The 15,102-nt window shown below is 44.4% G+C and overlaps 1 protein-coding gene across 1 annotated transcript in view; it reads right to left on the reverse strand.

The window, feature by feature from the left end:
- Positions 1 to 15,102, reverse strand: part of Mcmbp (minichromosome maintenance complex binding protein) — a 40,664-nt gene that overhangs the window by 5,462 nt on the left and 20,100 nt on the right. The window contains exons 6-13 of the mRNA XM_021168361.1: positions 12,529 to 12,673; positions 10,972 to 11,123; positions 9,245 to 9,345; positions 6,424 to 6,602; positions 5,655 to 5,778; positions 3,617 to 3,734; positions 1,147 to 1,312; positions 147 to 280 (exon numbers count right to left, since the gene is read on the reverse strand). Of these exons, the coding sequence (XP_021024020.1) occupies positions 147 to 280; positions 1,147 to 1,312; positions 3,617 to 3,734; positions 5,655 to 5,778; positions 6,424 to 6,602; positions 9,245 to 9,345; positions 10,972 to 11,123; positions 12,529 to 12,673 (1,119 nt within the window). The remainder of the gene's footprint in view (positions 1 to 146; positions 281 to 1,146; positions 1,313 to 3,616; positions 3,735 to 5,654; positions 5,779 to 6,423; positions 6,603 to 9,244; positions 9,346 to 10,971; positions 11,124 to 12,528; positions 12,674 to 15,102) is intronic.

Below are 15,102 nucleotides of genomic sequence, written 5' to 3' on the forward strand. Positions count from 1 at the left end.
GGTTCCTGAGGGTGACCCCGGGCCATGACATACATGTGCACAAGTGCACCTACATACACAGACAATATAATCGATAAAAAAGGACAAAGGGACAGCAGTAACCTTTACAGTGTAACCTCCCTCCACTTAGCCCTCAGCCATCATACCGGGAGTAGTGACCTTCCCTCAGATGTGATGAGGACATTGATATTGCATGGGAACTCCATCTGGTGGTAGCTGAAGTCGTAATCCACCTTCTGCCAGGTTATCAGGTTGCTCAGGGCAGTTACGTTATGAACACCTGGAAGAGAAAGACCATTACTGGCAGTGATGTGACATATACTTAAGACATGTGGCTTCTCAAGCGTAAATAAAAGACACAGGAGTCAGCAATCTTAAGGAGAATGTCAGTAAATCTCATGTTAACTATGTAATGAACTCCACAGACAGTATTAGGCCGACTGTAACTTTCTGGGGGCCAAAATTCACCCACTGTGGACTCTGGTAAGCTCATCACTTCCTAGGCCATGGCTATAGTAATATAATATAGTAATAGTAATATGGGAAAACCAGTTCCTTAGAAAGGAAGGTTTGATTTTCCCAATTTACACATTTCTGAGACAGGATCTGATGAAGCCTAGCTGGCCTTGAAGTCCTGGTTCTCCTGCCTCTGACTTCCAAGTGACAGAATTGCAAGTGGGTGCCACCACCTCTGCTAGACTTTCATGTTCCTCTTTGCCTTACATGTTCCCACTCTTCATTATTTTTCCATCTCTTTCTGTGGCTTGCTACAGGGTTACCTGCACTCTCTTCATGTGGACATGATCTAGCGTGCTATTGTTATTTTTTTTTTAACAAGTTCCACAACTGAAGTTAGTTTAAACCATACAATCTATTTTTCCTCCAGAAACTATAAAAACTTTAGAAAGTTCCCATGGGATGTACAAAACATTACATTAAATCTTTTCTATCCTTTCTTGAGCTAACAGGCAACCAACAGAATGTCACAACAAAACAACTGGTGTACAGTTTGTGGTACATGCTTTAGTCAAATGCATACTTTAAAAATATTTGTTAAATGTTAAGTTTGCCTTAGAAGCCACTGCCAGATCTGGCTAAGCAGATGGAGCACAGCCAGAAGCGGACAGCGAGCATCTCTGTGCATACCTGGCGTGTCCAACTGCCCTTGCTCCAGAAGGGTCTCATCAATGACCAGGGAAGTATTGTTGGGCAGCTGAAGGAGGCCACTGACCAGTCGGTTGGCTGTGTAGTCCTTGTGGGGAATGAGCTTCAACTGGTTCATGTTTTCTATTGTCATCTGTAGACGAAAAGACTGAGACAGAAATTGTAATAAGCAAAGATCCAGGCTTCTTACAGACACACACACACAGACCGACAGACAGACACACACACGTATTTAGAGACAAAATGCTTGTGTTTCACATGGAATGATGATATCATTTCTAAGAAATGAGACAAACGGTCTTTGCAAGTCTTAGGGACTATCTGTGGCCGCACTCCAAGCCACGCCTATGGGACATAGCTGCTTATGTCCACACTCCAAGCCACGCCTATGGGACATAGCTGCTTATGTCTCAGCTGACCTAGTGCACACTGGAGAGGGAAGGCCAGCCAGAGACAAAATGGTAGACAGCTGCAGATAGCCAAACATCAGCTAGCCAGAAGATTTCATTAAGAGACAGGAGCTAGTAAAAGACAAAGACTGCTAATTCTAGTTCCTGAAGAGAAAAGGCTCTGTAAATTAAACTAGACTATGGCACGACACTGCAGACCTCATTATCAACACTTCCACTCAGAGCAGGGACCTTCCACAACCTTGCCTCCAGCCCCACCACACTCAACTCCTTCTGTCTGCTCTAGCTGCATGGAAATCATGCATGTTCCAGCCTTCAGAAAAGCATGCAGTGAGAGAAGAAGGAAGAGATACAGCTGAAATTTAGAGAATTTTCTACTTTGGCTCTAATATTCTTAGAAAGGAGGGCAGTGGTTATTTACAGATACGGATGAAATCCCAGAGGCAGGGCTTGTCCAAAAAGGTGGCTGGCAGCAGAGATGGCTCATTGGTTAAGAACACTTGTTCTTGCATAGGACACGGGTTTTACTCCCAGCACTTATATGGTGGCTCACAACCATCCAGAAGTCCAGTTCCAGGGGACCTAATGCCACAGGCCCCAGACATGTGTATGTTGCACAGACATACATGCAAGCTAAACACTCATATACATTTTTCAAAAGTGACCATGTGCTGGGGCTGAGCCTGACTTGGCCATAACAAGCAGTAAAAGCCGCATCTCTGATCCGAGAGAAGAGCACTGAGAAGGGCTGTGCCAGTGCACTAAGGGTGGTGAGAGAGGAGATGGTCAATGAAACGCAAAATAAGGAAGTGACCCTTTAAGCTCCTTCCTCCAATTACCCTCCCCCATGTAAAGATGTAACCCTGGCTGCACTGCCGAGAAAGATGGTCTCTGGCGCCATCTTGTGTCTGGGAGATGTAACTGCAGCAGCCTCTGCTGGCAGCCCTCACAGGCCCATGCTGCTCCTGACTGACTCTCCAGTTCTCCATGTAAGAGGACATGCCCCCACAGGCAGCCACAAGTTCTGCTCTCCAGATTAAGTCTCAGACCCTACTGGAGAGATGGGCACATGTCCACTGGCAGTGCCTCCTATTCCATTTCCAGGGTTTCAGTGTTCTGCCGAGAATTTTTAAAGCACACACCAGCAATTACTTTGTTGATGTACCTCAAAAACAAAAACTTCCATGAGGTCAGAGAAGCTATTTCAGGAGAAGTGGGCCAAGATCCTATTGCAGAGTCTATGAATGAAGTGACATGTTTAAAGACGGAGCAGGCTTTACTATAGAGAATGTCCATCGACAGACAGACAGACAGGCATTCAGATCATACACCTCGGTTAGTTACCATCTAAGAAACCGACCAGAGAAAAACACAGCACCGCAGGGGCAAATATGAAGCAGAAATGAAAACCAAGGGGTCTCCTATTAATTTAGACACTCGAGAGCCTGGCAAAATGCAAAACAGCGTCCGTTTTACAACCATCTCCTAATGATTATCCAACAAGTCTTCCTCAGCTAATGTCAGAAATCAGTGAAAGCCCCGTCCAATGAGAAAGTGGCTCAGTCCTCGCTCGGGACTCTCGCAGGGCCTGAAGTACACACGCAACAGGCTGTTTAGAAGATCTGGCTTCATTTTCTTAAGTCCCAAGTGGCCAAAATTTTTACTAATCAGAGGAAGTCCCCTGTACCTGAGATTCTAACACAAATGTGCATTCCAGATGCTTCCAAATAGCAACTGACACTGCGACATGGAGATGGGCCACTTCATTACCTCAGCTGAAGGAATTGGACTCATATAATGTAAAGCTTATTTAGACCTCGGGTGTAATATGCACCCAAAGGAACAAACTGGCATAGACTGGAAGTGTAATTCTAAGGGAGTCACTGCCGTTGCATTAATTTTTAAAGTGCATTTAAATGATGTCAATTGACAGGTCTTGTCCCTTGTAAATGAGACCCACAAGAAACACAGAGTTAGTACTCAAGGTGAGTGGAAAATAACTGGGTCTGTCTTGCTCATAAGCTTTCACACTGCTATCTTACTGCTGGAACAAGATGTTGGATGATCCGATAGAGGTGCTCCGTGAAGGTACTGTTCTGCGGGCAACCGCTCAGGTTAACTGTAAATTTTCCTAGTGGAAGTACATCTCTTCTTGTATACCTGGGAGAAGGGAGAACACAACACCAAGGGTGAGACACTGAGACACCATCACTACACAGTTTGCAGAAGCAGAGAGAGTTGGCTCAGCAGTTAGAGCACTTGGCTGCTCTTCCAGACCTCAGAATAGCTCACTACCGTGTGTAACTTCAGTTCTAGGGAGAAGATACCCTTTTCTGGCTTCCACAGGCACTGTGCACACAGATATGCAGACAAAACAGTCACACAGATAAACTAAAAATAAACTTTTTTTTAAAGAACATTTTTATCTATCAGAATGGCAGTATGGGTAGAGCATCTTATCTAAAAGGCTGAGACTTGAAGTGCTTCACACTTTACAGCATTTGCAGACATCACTGGAGAGGTGTGCCTGACATAAGCTGGTGGTTACTGCCTTATAGGCTGACCTCAACAGTTTGACTATGGCTCAGGCACTGCAGACCTCCCAGAATTCCAGGTTTTTCCATCAGGGATGTCTAGTCAAGCAACTACAGAGTGTTGATGGGAACCCAAGAATTGCATACTATCTTAGATGCCACCGGGGGGAAAGAAGAGTACAATGGAAAGATGCGTAGTGTAAGAGCATTTACTTAAAAAAAAAAAAAAAGAAAGAAAAAAAGTGCAAAACCCTAGCATTTTGGGAAATGGTTACAGTGTTGCCCTGGTTTATAATAAAAGACCGCCTGGTCACTAGAAAGTTTATGAAGGAGGCTGAGTATGATGGCTTTCCCTTAATCCCAGCACCCAGGAAACAGAAGCTGAAGGATCTCGATGGAGTACCAGGCCAGTCTGGTCTACATAGAACATTCTGGGCCAGGGCCACATAGCGATACACTATCTCAAAAAAGAAAGAAAAAAGGATTATGATAAGTCAACTAAATATTAAATGTAAAAAGCAGGTAAGATGTGGGCTTCAATCACAACTGATTGGACCACAGTACTAAACACAACACATGGACATAAACCAAAGAATATGCTCAAGTATTAAATGGGAAGAAACTGTTTCATGTGAGAGCAGGCAGTTTTCTTCCTGTTCCTTCTTTTAAAAGAAAGAACCACAAACCTGCCAGGGAGTAGTGGTACACACCTTTAATCTCAGCACTCAGGAGGCAGAGGCAGGTGAATCTCTGAGTTCAGGGAAAGCCTGGTTTACAGAGTGAGCTCCAAGATAGCCAGGGATACAGTGAAACCCTGTCTCAAACAAAACAAAACAAAACAAAACAAAACAAAACAAAACAAAACAAAACAAAACCAACAAAAACTGAACCCCAAACCAAACTGAAAACCTAATATGGTGGAGTCAAAGGCTGAGGCACTAGCTGGGTGGTAGTGGTGTGCACCTTCAATTTCAGGTCTTAGGAGGCAGAGGCAGGAGGAGCTCTGTGAATTCGAGGTTAGCCTGGTATACACAGCTACATGACAACCAATGCCAAACAAAGAAACCCTGTCTCAAAAAAAAAAAAATAAATAAATAAATAAAAAACCAAACCAAAAAAGGGCGTCAATATACAAATTAATGTACACAGACAGACTTCATTGTCTTTATAAGCAGAGCCTAGAGAAGTACACATACATACATACATACATACATGTAAACAAACAAACAGGGGTCTAGGAATGAGACTCAGAGATACATTCAAAGTATACACAAGATCCTGGGTTTAATCTACATTACCACAAAATAAAACATAAAATGAATACAGAAAAAAGAACAGCTTATCTTACTGGTCAGGCACGTTCTGTCTGGAGGACAGAAACACAATGCTTTGTGACACTAAGTAAAGTGGAGAAAGGAATCTGTGCTGAGTGCAACATTTGTAAAAGTCCCCTTGAAGATAAAGCCGCTCTACTAAGCCACACAGACATCACAGCTGTTCCCCTCTTCATCCCACACCCCAATTCCCAGGAAGAGCGCAGACTTACACTGTAGAGATGAGATGCAATATAAGATATTCAGCAGCCAAACTATCTCCCAAGAGCGCGTGAGTGAGGAATCCAAGCAGCTCTGCTCTGACTGGAGACAACTCAGACATGAAATTGGACACAACTGCAGAAGGAAGGAATGGCAAATGAGAGTGTCAGGCCAGCCCTGCACTAGCATTTTATACAAGAGCAGGAAGGAGCACTGCGGTTCTGGAGACAACAAATGATGCCCATATTAGGGTGGGGCAAGATGGCTCTGAGGGTAAAGGTACTTGCCACCAAGTCTGATGACCTAAGCTTGACCCCCAGGCCCCACACAGCAGCAGCAGAGGTGAGTCTTCTACGTTCTTTTACCTGCACATGTGTGCCCTGACACATGCATAGTCTACTCTTTCCCACAAGTAAATGTTATTTTTTTTTTTTAATTAAAAAGTGATATAGCCGGGCAGTGGTGGTACACACCTTTAATCCCAGCACTTGGGAGGCAGAGGCAGGCGGATTTCTGAGTTCAAGGCCAGCCTGGTCTACAGAGTGAGTTCCAGGACAGCCAGGGCTACACAGAGAAACCCTGTCTCAGTGATATAAATGTGAGAACAAAGACAACTTGTACCCTTCACTGTTGTTTAGGTCTCACCTCAGTGACAGGAATTAGAAGAGGAAATGGGGCAAAGCCACAGACAGACATGACACAGACAGACAGACAGACATGACTGGAAAACTCTCTGCTGAGCAGGGACTGCAGCCCACGCACATGAGGGCCCACACTTACACTGACAGCTTCTGCTCTCCTCCTTGTTAAGGCAAGTGGGTAACAACGGATTGATGTGCTGCAACTTCTGGGCTAAAATTACATGAATTCTTGGCACTAGTGAAGCGGGTGGGCTGTGCACTCTCTGCTCTTCGGCCATGTCTGTGCACTCCATGGGGTCCAGCAGTGCAGAGGCATCTCTGGGGAGAGAGGGGCATGTTGTGAAAATAACATGCGCTCTGTAGACACTCAGAATCCTGCCTGAGGGATTCTCCATCCTCCAATGGACACAGTCCCTCACTCTAAAGGGCTTTATCACTCACGTCTGCCAGGTCAACGCACAGTGCACTGGGTTACTCTACTGCCCAAGACGGAGGTGTCTGACTTCCTGCCACGGCCAGTGCCGGGTACATGACAGAGGATGTCATTCACGAGACCACTTCAAAGCGGATGCTCCTTGCATTCTCAGCACCTAACAACATTGGGATCTTTTTCTCCAAAGTCCACATGTCTTTATTATTTAGTGTGGAGACCACACACTTTTATCTTGCTAATGGTCTTTGCTAAATTTTATTCTGATGGTATACTCCACTTCTCTTGAAAGTGTGAACAAGTGATTAGAACAGTGTGAACATTCAGGCTTGCTAATCAACTCAAACATGATACTCACTCTGGAGTCACTGAACAAATGACCAATATGTGTAAAGTCTTCAACTCTACTTCACACAAAGGCCCACACTATACCAACTGTTAGATCTCATGACAAGTTTACAAATCCACTCCAAATCTGCCCCAGTCTGGGTCCTTCCCCTCTGAACCAAGAGGCCTCAGTAATCAAGTAATTTACAAGGAAAGCTATTGATTGTGGTGGCACACACCTTTAACATCCTAGCATTAGGGAGGCAGAGGCCAGACTGGTCTACACAGTGAATTCCAGGTTAGCCATGGCTTGAAACAAGAAAATATTTGCCAATATTTTTGTGTTATTGTTGTTTCCTTTTCCTTCCTTTCCTTCTTTTTCTTCCTCTTCCTCCTCCTCTGCAAGCCCCCCCCCCCCCCTTGCAGGGTCTCACCATGCAGTCCTGACTATCCTAGAATTCACTATGTAGACTCAGGCTGGCCTTGAACTCAGAGGTCTGCCTGCCTATGCCTCTAAGTATGAAAATGATTAAGTTCTTGCTATGTAGAAAGCCGATGGTCATGTGGTGTCCAATAAGTCTGCTGCAGGTGTGCTTGTAACAGTCCTTCCTTCCCTTTGGCAAAAGGAAAGATAGAACAAGGTCTATGTTATCATGTCTCGTTAGGTAATTTAAAAAAGAGTCTAAAAACATACAAATATACTATCCCTTATTGCAGCAAAAAAAGGGTGGTGATGAATATACACGTAGGTAGTTAGCTATGTATAATACAGGAGGCAGCCAGAGACTAGGAGGCTGGTTCCCAGCAGGGAGAGACCAAAAGAACTGTGGAACAACAAAGGCATTCTTGGGCACTTCTGGGATAGCATAGTCCTGCTTCTGAAGGGATGCAGAAAGCCTGGGCAGTGAAATGTAACCCCACAAATGATCCTACATGAAACGAATACCAGAATCAAAAGGGGCCACTGTGGAGTGCAGCACTGAATGCAAAGCTCACTGTAAAACAACGGAGTACTGGATGCTGGTGTACACCTGTAATCCTAGCACTCTGCAGGCAGAGGCAAGGAGGCTGACAGAAGTTCAAGGCCAGCCTGATGTACGAAAAAAGAAAACAAAGACATTGGGCACACACAGAGCTTCTAATGCTAAGGCTCTTTAACTACAGGAAGAGGAAATGAGGAGAGCTTGTGCTGAAGGAGTGTGAACTCAGGCCTTTGTTGAGAGGTCTTCCTCCATTTCGTAGCCCAGTCTGGTCTACAACTCAGTTCTTTCTGACTCAACCTTCTAAGCGCTGAGATTACGTGTGTGCACATCACAGGAATTCACAGGTCCTTATGGGAAATATAGAAACGCAGTTTCAAATTTTAATATGGGGGATGTAGGAAGGAGGGAGGAAGGATCCTTATCTATTATAGTACACAAAACTCAACTCCAAATGAATCAAGGAGGGAATACTCTTGAACTTAGGTGCTCTGGAAAAGACTTTCTGTGCAGGGCCCCATAGGAGGCATTGAGACCTGACAAATGGGATCGCAGAAGTCCTGAGAGAATGGAAGGAGTGCCTTCACGAGCTTTTCGGACTGGGGTTTTCTTCTTTGTCTTTCACAGCCTAGCCACGAGATGAACACGTGCTTCCCACGTCCCCCTATGAGATGCTACCTCCATATGGAGCAAAAGGACGCAGCGCACGTGACGGGAAGCTCTGCAGCCGTGAGGCACACACTGACTCTCCCTGTGAGTGGATGATCTTCTCAGGTATAAGGACAGTATACTGACAGTCACCTTGCTCTGCCATCATTAGGATCCAAAAATGAACCAATCTATTATCAGTTAGTATTTACTCTTGACTTAAATAAAATCCCTCACCAGAAGAAAATGAAAAACTAGGCATTAATAAGCTGGTACATACAACGTCCAAGTTGCTTAATGTGACAGAAAATAAATACTGAAAATCATGAGGTCAGCTTAGGGACCTTGAGTTTGCTCATGGTGGCCCCTACTAGCTAAGTCTGGGAAAATCTGAGTCTCAAACAATACAGCAATCTTGATTGATGTGCACCGCTCTCCACAAACAGCAGTAATGACAGGCACATGGGGCACGGGTGGTGGGCGGCAACTGGTAAGTGTGAAGCAGGAAGGGAAGCTCTTTGTAATGATCTGCCGCTGTTCTAAAGTTAAATCCAATGAGAAAGCAACAGACTCACCTTTCCTCACTGTTCAGTGCGCTCAGGACAGGATCCACAGAGAGCACACCGTACAACTCAAGGACGTCATTGACTTTGAAGCAATCCCAATCTTCGTAGACCTGACGAGAACACAAAACCAGGTTAACCCTGAATGGCATACCAAGAGCAACTATGTCCTTGCTAGTCAGACAACTCAGTCAGCAAGCATGTGAACAGCCACACTCCCACAGGGACTGGCTAAACCAGAGCCCAGTATATCTACAGGGTCTACCTGGCTGGCCTGATACTTCCTGTGTGGCCCACATTGACCTTGGACTCAAAGTACTCCTCTGGCCTCTGCTTCCCAAGTGCTAGGACTGATGGTACAAGACACTAACATCAGTTTACCTTGTTTTTCTTGCACCAGAGTCGCGCTACTGTAGCTCAGGCTAGCCTTGGAGTCTTAACCTTCCTATCTCAGGCTCTGAAATGGTGTGGTTATGGGCATATGATGCCACATTCAATATATTATTTTAAAAACAATCGAGAATTGGGTTTTGGAAAGAAATATAAAACAGCAGAAACAAAACATGAAGTTAGAAATGACATAGAAAGGAGGTAGACATGAAGTTAAAAGCTGTCCCACTTCTGAATGTGACCTTTCCCCTCTGACTTTGTGAAACAGGGTGTGTGCTCTAGTTTTATGTCAACTCGAGACAAGTCAAAATCATCAGTCAAGAGGGAGCCACAAGTGAAAAAATTTCTCCTTAAAGCAGGGCTGTAGGCAAGTTTGTAGAGCATTTTCTTAATTAGTGATTGATGTAGGAAGGCCCAGCCTATTGTGGGTAGGGCCATCCCTGGGCTGGTGAATCTAGGTTTGACTTATCAAAGGAGACTGAGCAAGCCTTGAGGAGCAAGGCAGTAAGCAGCATCCCTCTGCATCAGCTTCTTGCCTCCAGGTTCCTGCCCCACTTAAGTTCTCATCCCACCTTCCTTTGCTGATGAACTAATATCAAAGTGTAAGCTAAATAAGCCCTTTCCACCTCACCTTGCTTTTGGTCATGGTGTTTCATCAAAGCAATAATAACCCTGATTAAGACACAGGGTCTCACTATGTGGCTCAGGAGAGGTTTGAACTCTCCACCCTTCTGCTTCTGTCCTGAGCACTTGGATCTCAGGCATATGCCACCACACTAAGCTCCCGACTGGCCAATTCTTTAAGAACGTTGTTACCAAAATAAGGAGCCCTAAAAGATAGTTGCAGCCCAACCATTGGAATGCCAAGTATGCTATTCACAATGCAAAGGAACTTGCAAGTGTGCAAAAGGACCCTGAGGTGGTGATACCCCTGAATGATCGAAGTGGGGATCAGTGTCAAAGACAGAGCCTTTTTTGATGGAAATGTGACTATAAAAAAATATGGTCAGAAAAATGCAGTACTGCTGTTTTCAAGATGAAGAAGCCACAAGCCAAGGAATGCAGGCAGCCTCTTAAAGCTAAATGAGGCAAAAGACCAAATAAACCCTATCCTGTCCTCCTTACCGTTCTTCTAGAGCCTCTGGAAGCCTCCAGATACCCTGATTTTATACAGTTCTCATGTCAGACTTATGGCCTAAGCCTGTAACATAACTTATTTTGTTGTAAATAGCTAAGTCTGGAATGATTTGTTATTGTGGCAAAAGACAATGCAGGCAAATGCTGATGCTTTTCTAAGGCTTTCTTTCTGAGACAGTAACATCTGTGGATAGAGCTAGGGAAGGCTGTACCTTAACAAGGCAGGCAGGACCCTTTTCTCCTGGCAGAGGAAAGTTCAGATCAAATGGGGAAGAGAGGTTCAAGGTGTTCAGCTGCTGTCCAGAGGAAGCTTCAGTTTCTAAGCGTTTTGGCTCTCCGCACCAGTGAAGGCCCCTGAGGCCTCCTAGATTAAACAGTATTGCATGCAGTCACTTCTTCTTCTTCTTCTTTTTTTTTTTTTTTTAAGTTTTTAGAGACAGGGTTTCTCTGTGTAGCCCTGGCTGTCCTGGAACTCACTCTGTAGACCAGGCTGGCCTCGAACTCAGAAATCCGCCTGTCTCTGCCTCCCAAGTGCTGGGATTAAAGGCGTGCACCACCACGCCCGGCTTTTTCTTTTTTCTTTCATTTTCTTTTAGTGCATACAGTCACTTCTAAGCCCAAAGAAAAGAACATTCCAAAAGAGCTTTTCAAGTTTGACATAAATCATGTTTATGAGGTTGAAAATGCCAATGTCCAGTTAATAATATTGTTTGACTTATACCAGAACAAAGATAGATATACACCTAAAATACTGAATTCCTTCCTTAGGTCATCTCTTGCCTTCCTTAGTATTAGGACCTCAGATGTTAAGTCATGATGCCTAACACATGGAAGTACTTTTAAAAGTTAATTTCATCCTATCTAGCTATGACACTTATGAACCAAATCAACGGTCAGGACAATATAATAACCCTAAAGATTCCGTAGTGGCACACACACCTTAGTAATAAACAATAATTCTCTAATTGGACTTAAGGCTCACTCAACAAGAGGAAGGCAATGCCTGGTCCTGGAAACACAGCTAACTACCCAGTGCTAGTGACGTCATGGCCACTGGAGGAGGATCTATAGCCACTAATTTACTAACAGCATCATCCCTAACAACAATCTTTGAGTTGTCCTTACACCCACAGACATGTGTAGTCTCAGCCTTCACCTAGGAAACATCTCTTTGCAACAGATGAGGAAACTGGAGAAAACCACACCCAATCAATCTGGACCTGAGCCTGGCGTGGTGGTGGCCCCTCTAATCCCAGCACTCAGGAAGCACAGGCAGGTGGCCAGCCTGGACGACAAAGTGAAAAAATCAGCTGTACTCAAGGAAAGAAATTACAAATTCATCCTGCAGTTTTACTACATTTTTTCCTTTGCTATTTCCAGCCTTGCAAAGTTCAACAGAAAAGAAATACCATAATTCCAAAAAAAAAAGCAAGACAGGATAGTTTCAGGTAAGTCATTTTAGGGTAAAGTGTGACTTATCTGCTTCTCATTGTTCAGGAGTCAGGGCAACAATCATCAATTACGGAGACAGAAACAGATCTTTTTTTCCAGACGACCACTTGAGACTGAACACATCCACGTGAGCAGCTTTCAAGGAGCACTCACCGTGAAACGCCCAGTTGCTGGCGTTAGACCAGAGGCCCATATACTCAAGGCCAAGGTTCTACCACTGAGCTTCAACCCGACCAACACCATCCAGTCAGGTCCCAGATCCAGAACAGGCCTAGAAACAAACCTAAGGTCAGGAGGAGGCCGAGAGTGTACACTACCTGCTTGCCGGGCGCCTGAATGTTGCTCCTTCTGTTTACTGGGCTGTAGGTCCATATCTTCATCATCCTCATAGCTCCTCTTGTGCCTGCTGGGAGTATAGGAGGTCGAGGGGCTGACTCGAGCTTGGTTTGCATTGACATAGGCGTTAAATGAAAGGTTAAGAAGAAAACCACCTTGAACCAAACCATCCTAAATTAGGCTAATTATAGGGCTATAAAGAGCACCAATCTGACCATTCAGTTAAGAGGATGTATTTTTTTTAAGATTTATTTAAATTTTATGCTTATGAATGTTTTGCCTAGAAATATGTTTGTGTACCACATGCATGCATTACCCTTGGAGGCCAGAAGACAGTGTCAGATTCCCTAGACCTGGAACTGCAGACCATTTTGAGCAGCTGTGTGGATACTGGAAACTAAACCTAGGTTCTCTGCAACAGCAGCCAGTGTCTTAATAGCTGAGCTGTCTCTTTAGCTCCTACAATATTTTGGAAGAAGGCTAAACATCCAGTTTTGGTCATTGTCTTAATTTGGGTTTTATTGCAGTGAAGAAACACTGTGACCAAAGCAACAAGGCAAATATTTAATTGGGGCTGGCTGCTGGCTTACAGTTAGGGGGTTCAGTCCATTATCATCAAGGCAGGAAGCATGGCAGTAACCAGGCAGACATGGTATTAGAGAAGGACCTGAGAGTTCTATGTCTTAATCCAAAGGCAGAAGACTATTCCACACTGGGCATAACTTGAGCACGGCAGATCTCAAAGCCTTCCCCAACAGTGACATTCTTCTTCCAACAAGACCACACTACCCCAACAGGACCATACTTCCTACTTGTGCCACTCCCTATGAACCAACCATTCAAACACACGAGTCTATGGGGGCCATACCCGTTCAAATCACAACTATGAAAGTAAGAGGTTGTATTGCATGTCCCACCTCAATAAAACAGCACAGATGAAGCAAATGTCTGTAGGCGCACGGAGGATGAGGTTACGATCCTTGAATAAGGAGACATAACCCAAGGAAAACCTCCAGATCCTTTTGGTTACAGGAGGACCCTGTAAACTGTAGCAAATCTGAATAGACTATCTCTTGTTGATTTCAACTAAAGCAAAATGACAAAGCCTACATAGCTTAGGGTTAGAGGAAGCTGCAAGTGGTAGAGGATATCTAGAAGAAACAGCCAGAGGTAGACAGAGGGTAGCATCTCAAACTCTCTCATTCCCGCTGGCCTAGCAGAGAACTGCGCATGTAAGCACACACGGACTGGAAGACATCCCAGGCATTCAGAGCTAAACACAGTCCATTTTGTTATTTAGGGGCCATTCCTTGGGGAACAGGAGTAATTAAATACAATATTGATAAATTTTCAAACCACTCCTTGATAAGAACAACCTGATCCAACATACCAACTGCCAAAGCCAAATTTAACCCTTCTGAAGACAGGAAATTCCATTTTCTACTCCAGTGTTGCTTTTCAGCAGTTAATAAGACAGTCGAGTGGAGAAACAGAAAAACTGACCTATTATCAGACTTAAAAATCAAACAAACAAACCCGGAGATAACAGACTCTGGAATTAGTGGGCGATTCACAATAATAAAGGACAGAGCTGGAGATGTGGCTAGCATGCAGGAAGCCCCGAGTTAATCCCTGGCAGCATAAACCCGGTGTGGTGGCCTATGCCTGCAATCCCAGCACTCTGGAGGTGGAGGTAGGATGATCGAAATTCAAGCCAAACTCAAACACAGCCCAGGCGAGGCTACACTGTCTCAAAAACAGAAAGAGGTCGAGGAAAGAGCTGAGCAGTACTCACAGAGAAAGAGAAATACTGAAAGAACCAGATGGACAACTAGATCTGAAAATAAAAGATGGAAAACAAGGGAAGCAACAAAACCCCACACTATCTCTCTGACCCTGCCCCAGTCCCAATCTCACACACACACACACACACACACACACACACACACACACACGGGGGTGGGGTGGGGATAAATAGATTAGGGATGGAGAAAAGAAACTCAGTGAAATTGAACACAGGTCAGCACTAACCATTCAACTAAAGCAAAATGAGGGGGAAACAAGGAGGGGAAACTCAAAGCAGGAAACTGCCCAGCCTCGCTTCGAAGGGCTCGTGCCCAACTTCTAGCAACAGGATTAAAAAAACAAGCAAGAAACAGGAAAGCAAAAATGAGCACAGTTTAGGCTACCAAAAGAAAAGATCAACTTGTGTTATAATTATGTGTGACATTCCAAAACAGGGCTGGGAAGACAGCTCAGTCAATAACGTGCTTGCCTCCCAAGAGCCTGCATCAACAAATAGCAAATCCCAGCGGGGCACACACGCACTCACCCAGTTCAGTCTGTTTTACATACTGAAACTGGGACAGAAACAAATATTTAAAGAAATGATTAAAATTGTTTCTGAAAAATATCCACAACTAGAAGGTTCAACAAAACCCAATTAAGAAAAGTACATTTTAAAAGAAAAGGGTAGGGGACACTCCTAAACCCAGGGACACCATAGTAAAAGGCTGGAAGCAAAAGAGAAAGAATATTTTAGAGGTATAAAGAAG

Source organism: Mus caroli, chromosome 7 (assembly GCF_900094665.2).
Source record: "Mus caroli chromosome 7, CAROLI_EIJ_v1.1, whole genome shotgun sequence".
NCBI lineage: Eukaryota > Metazoa > Chordata > Mammalia > Rodentia > Muridae > Mus > Mus caroli.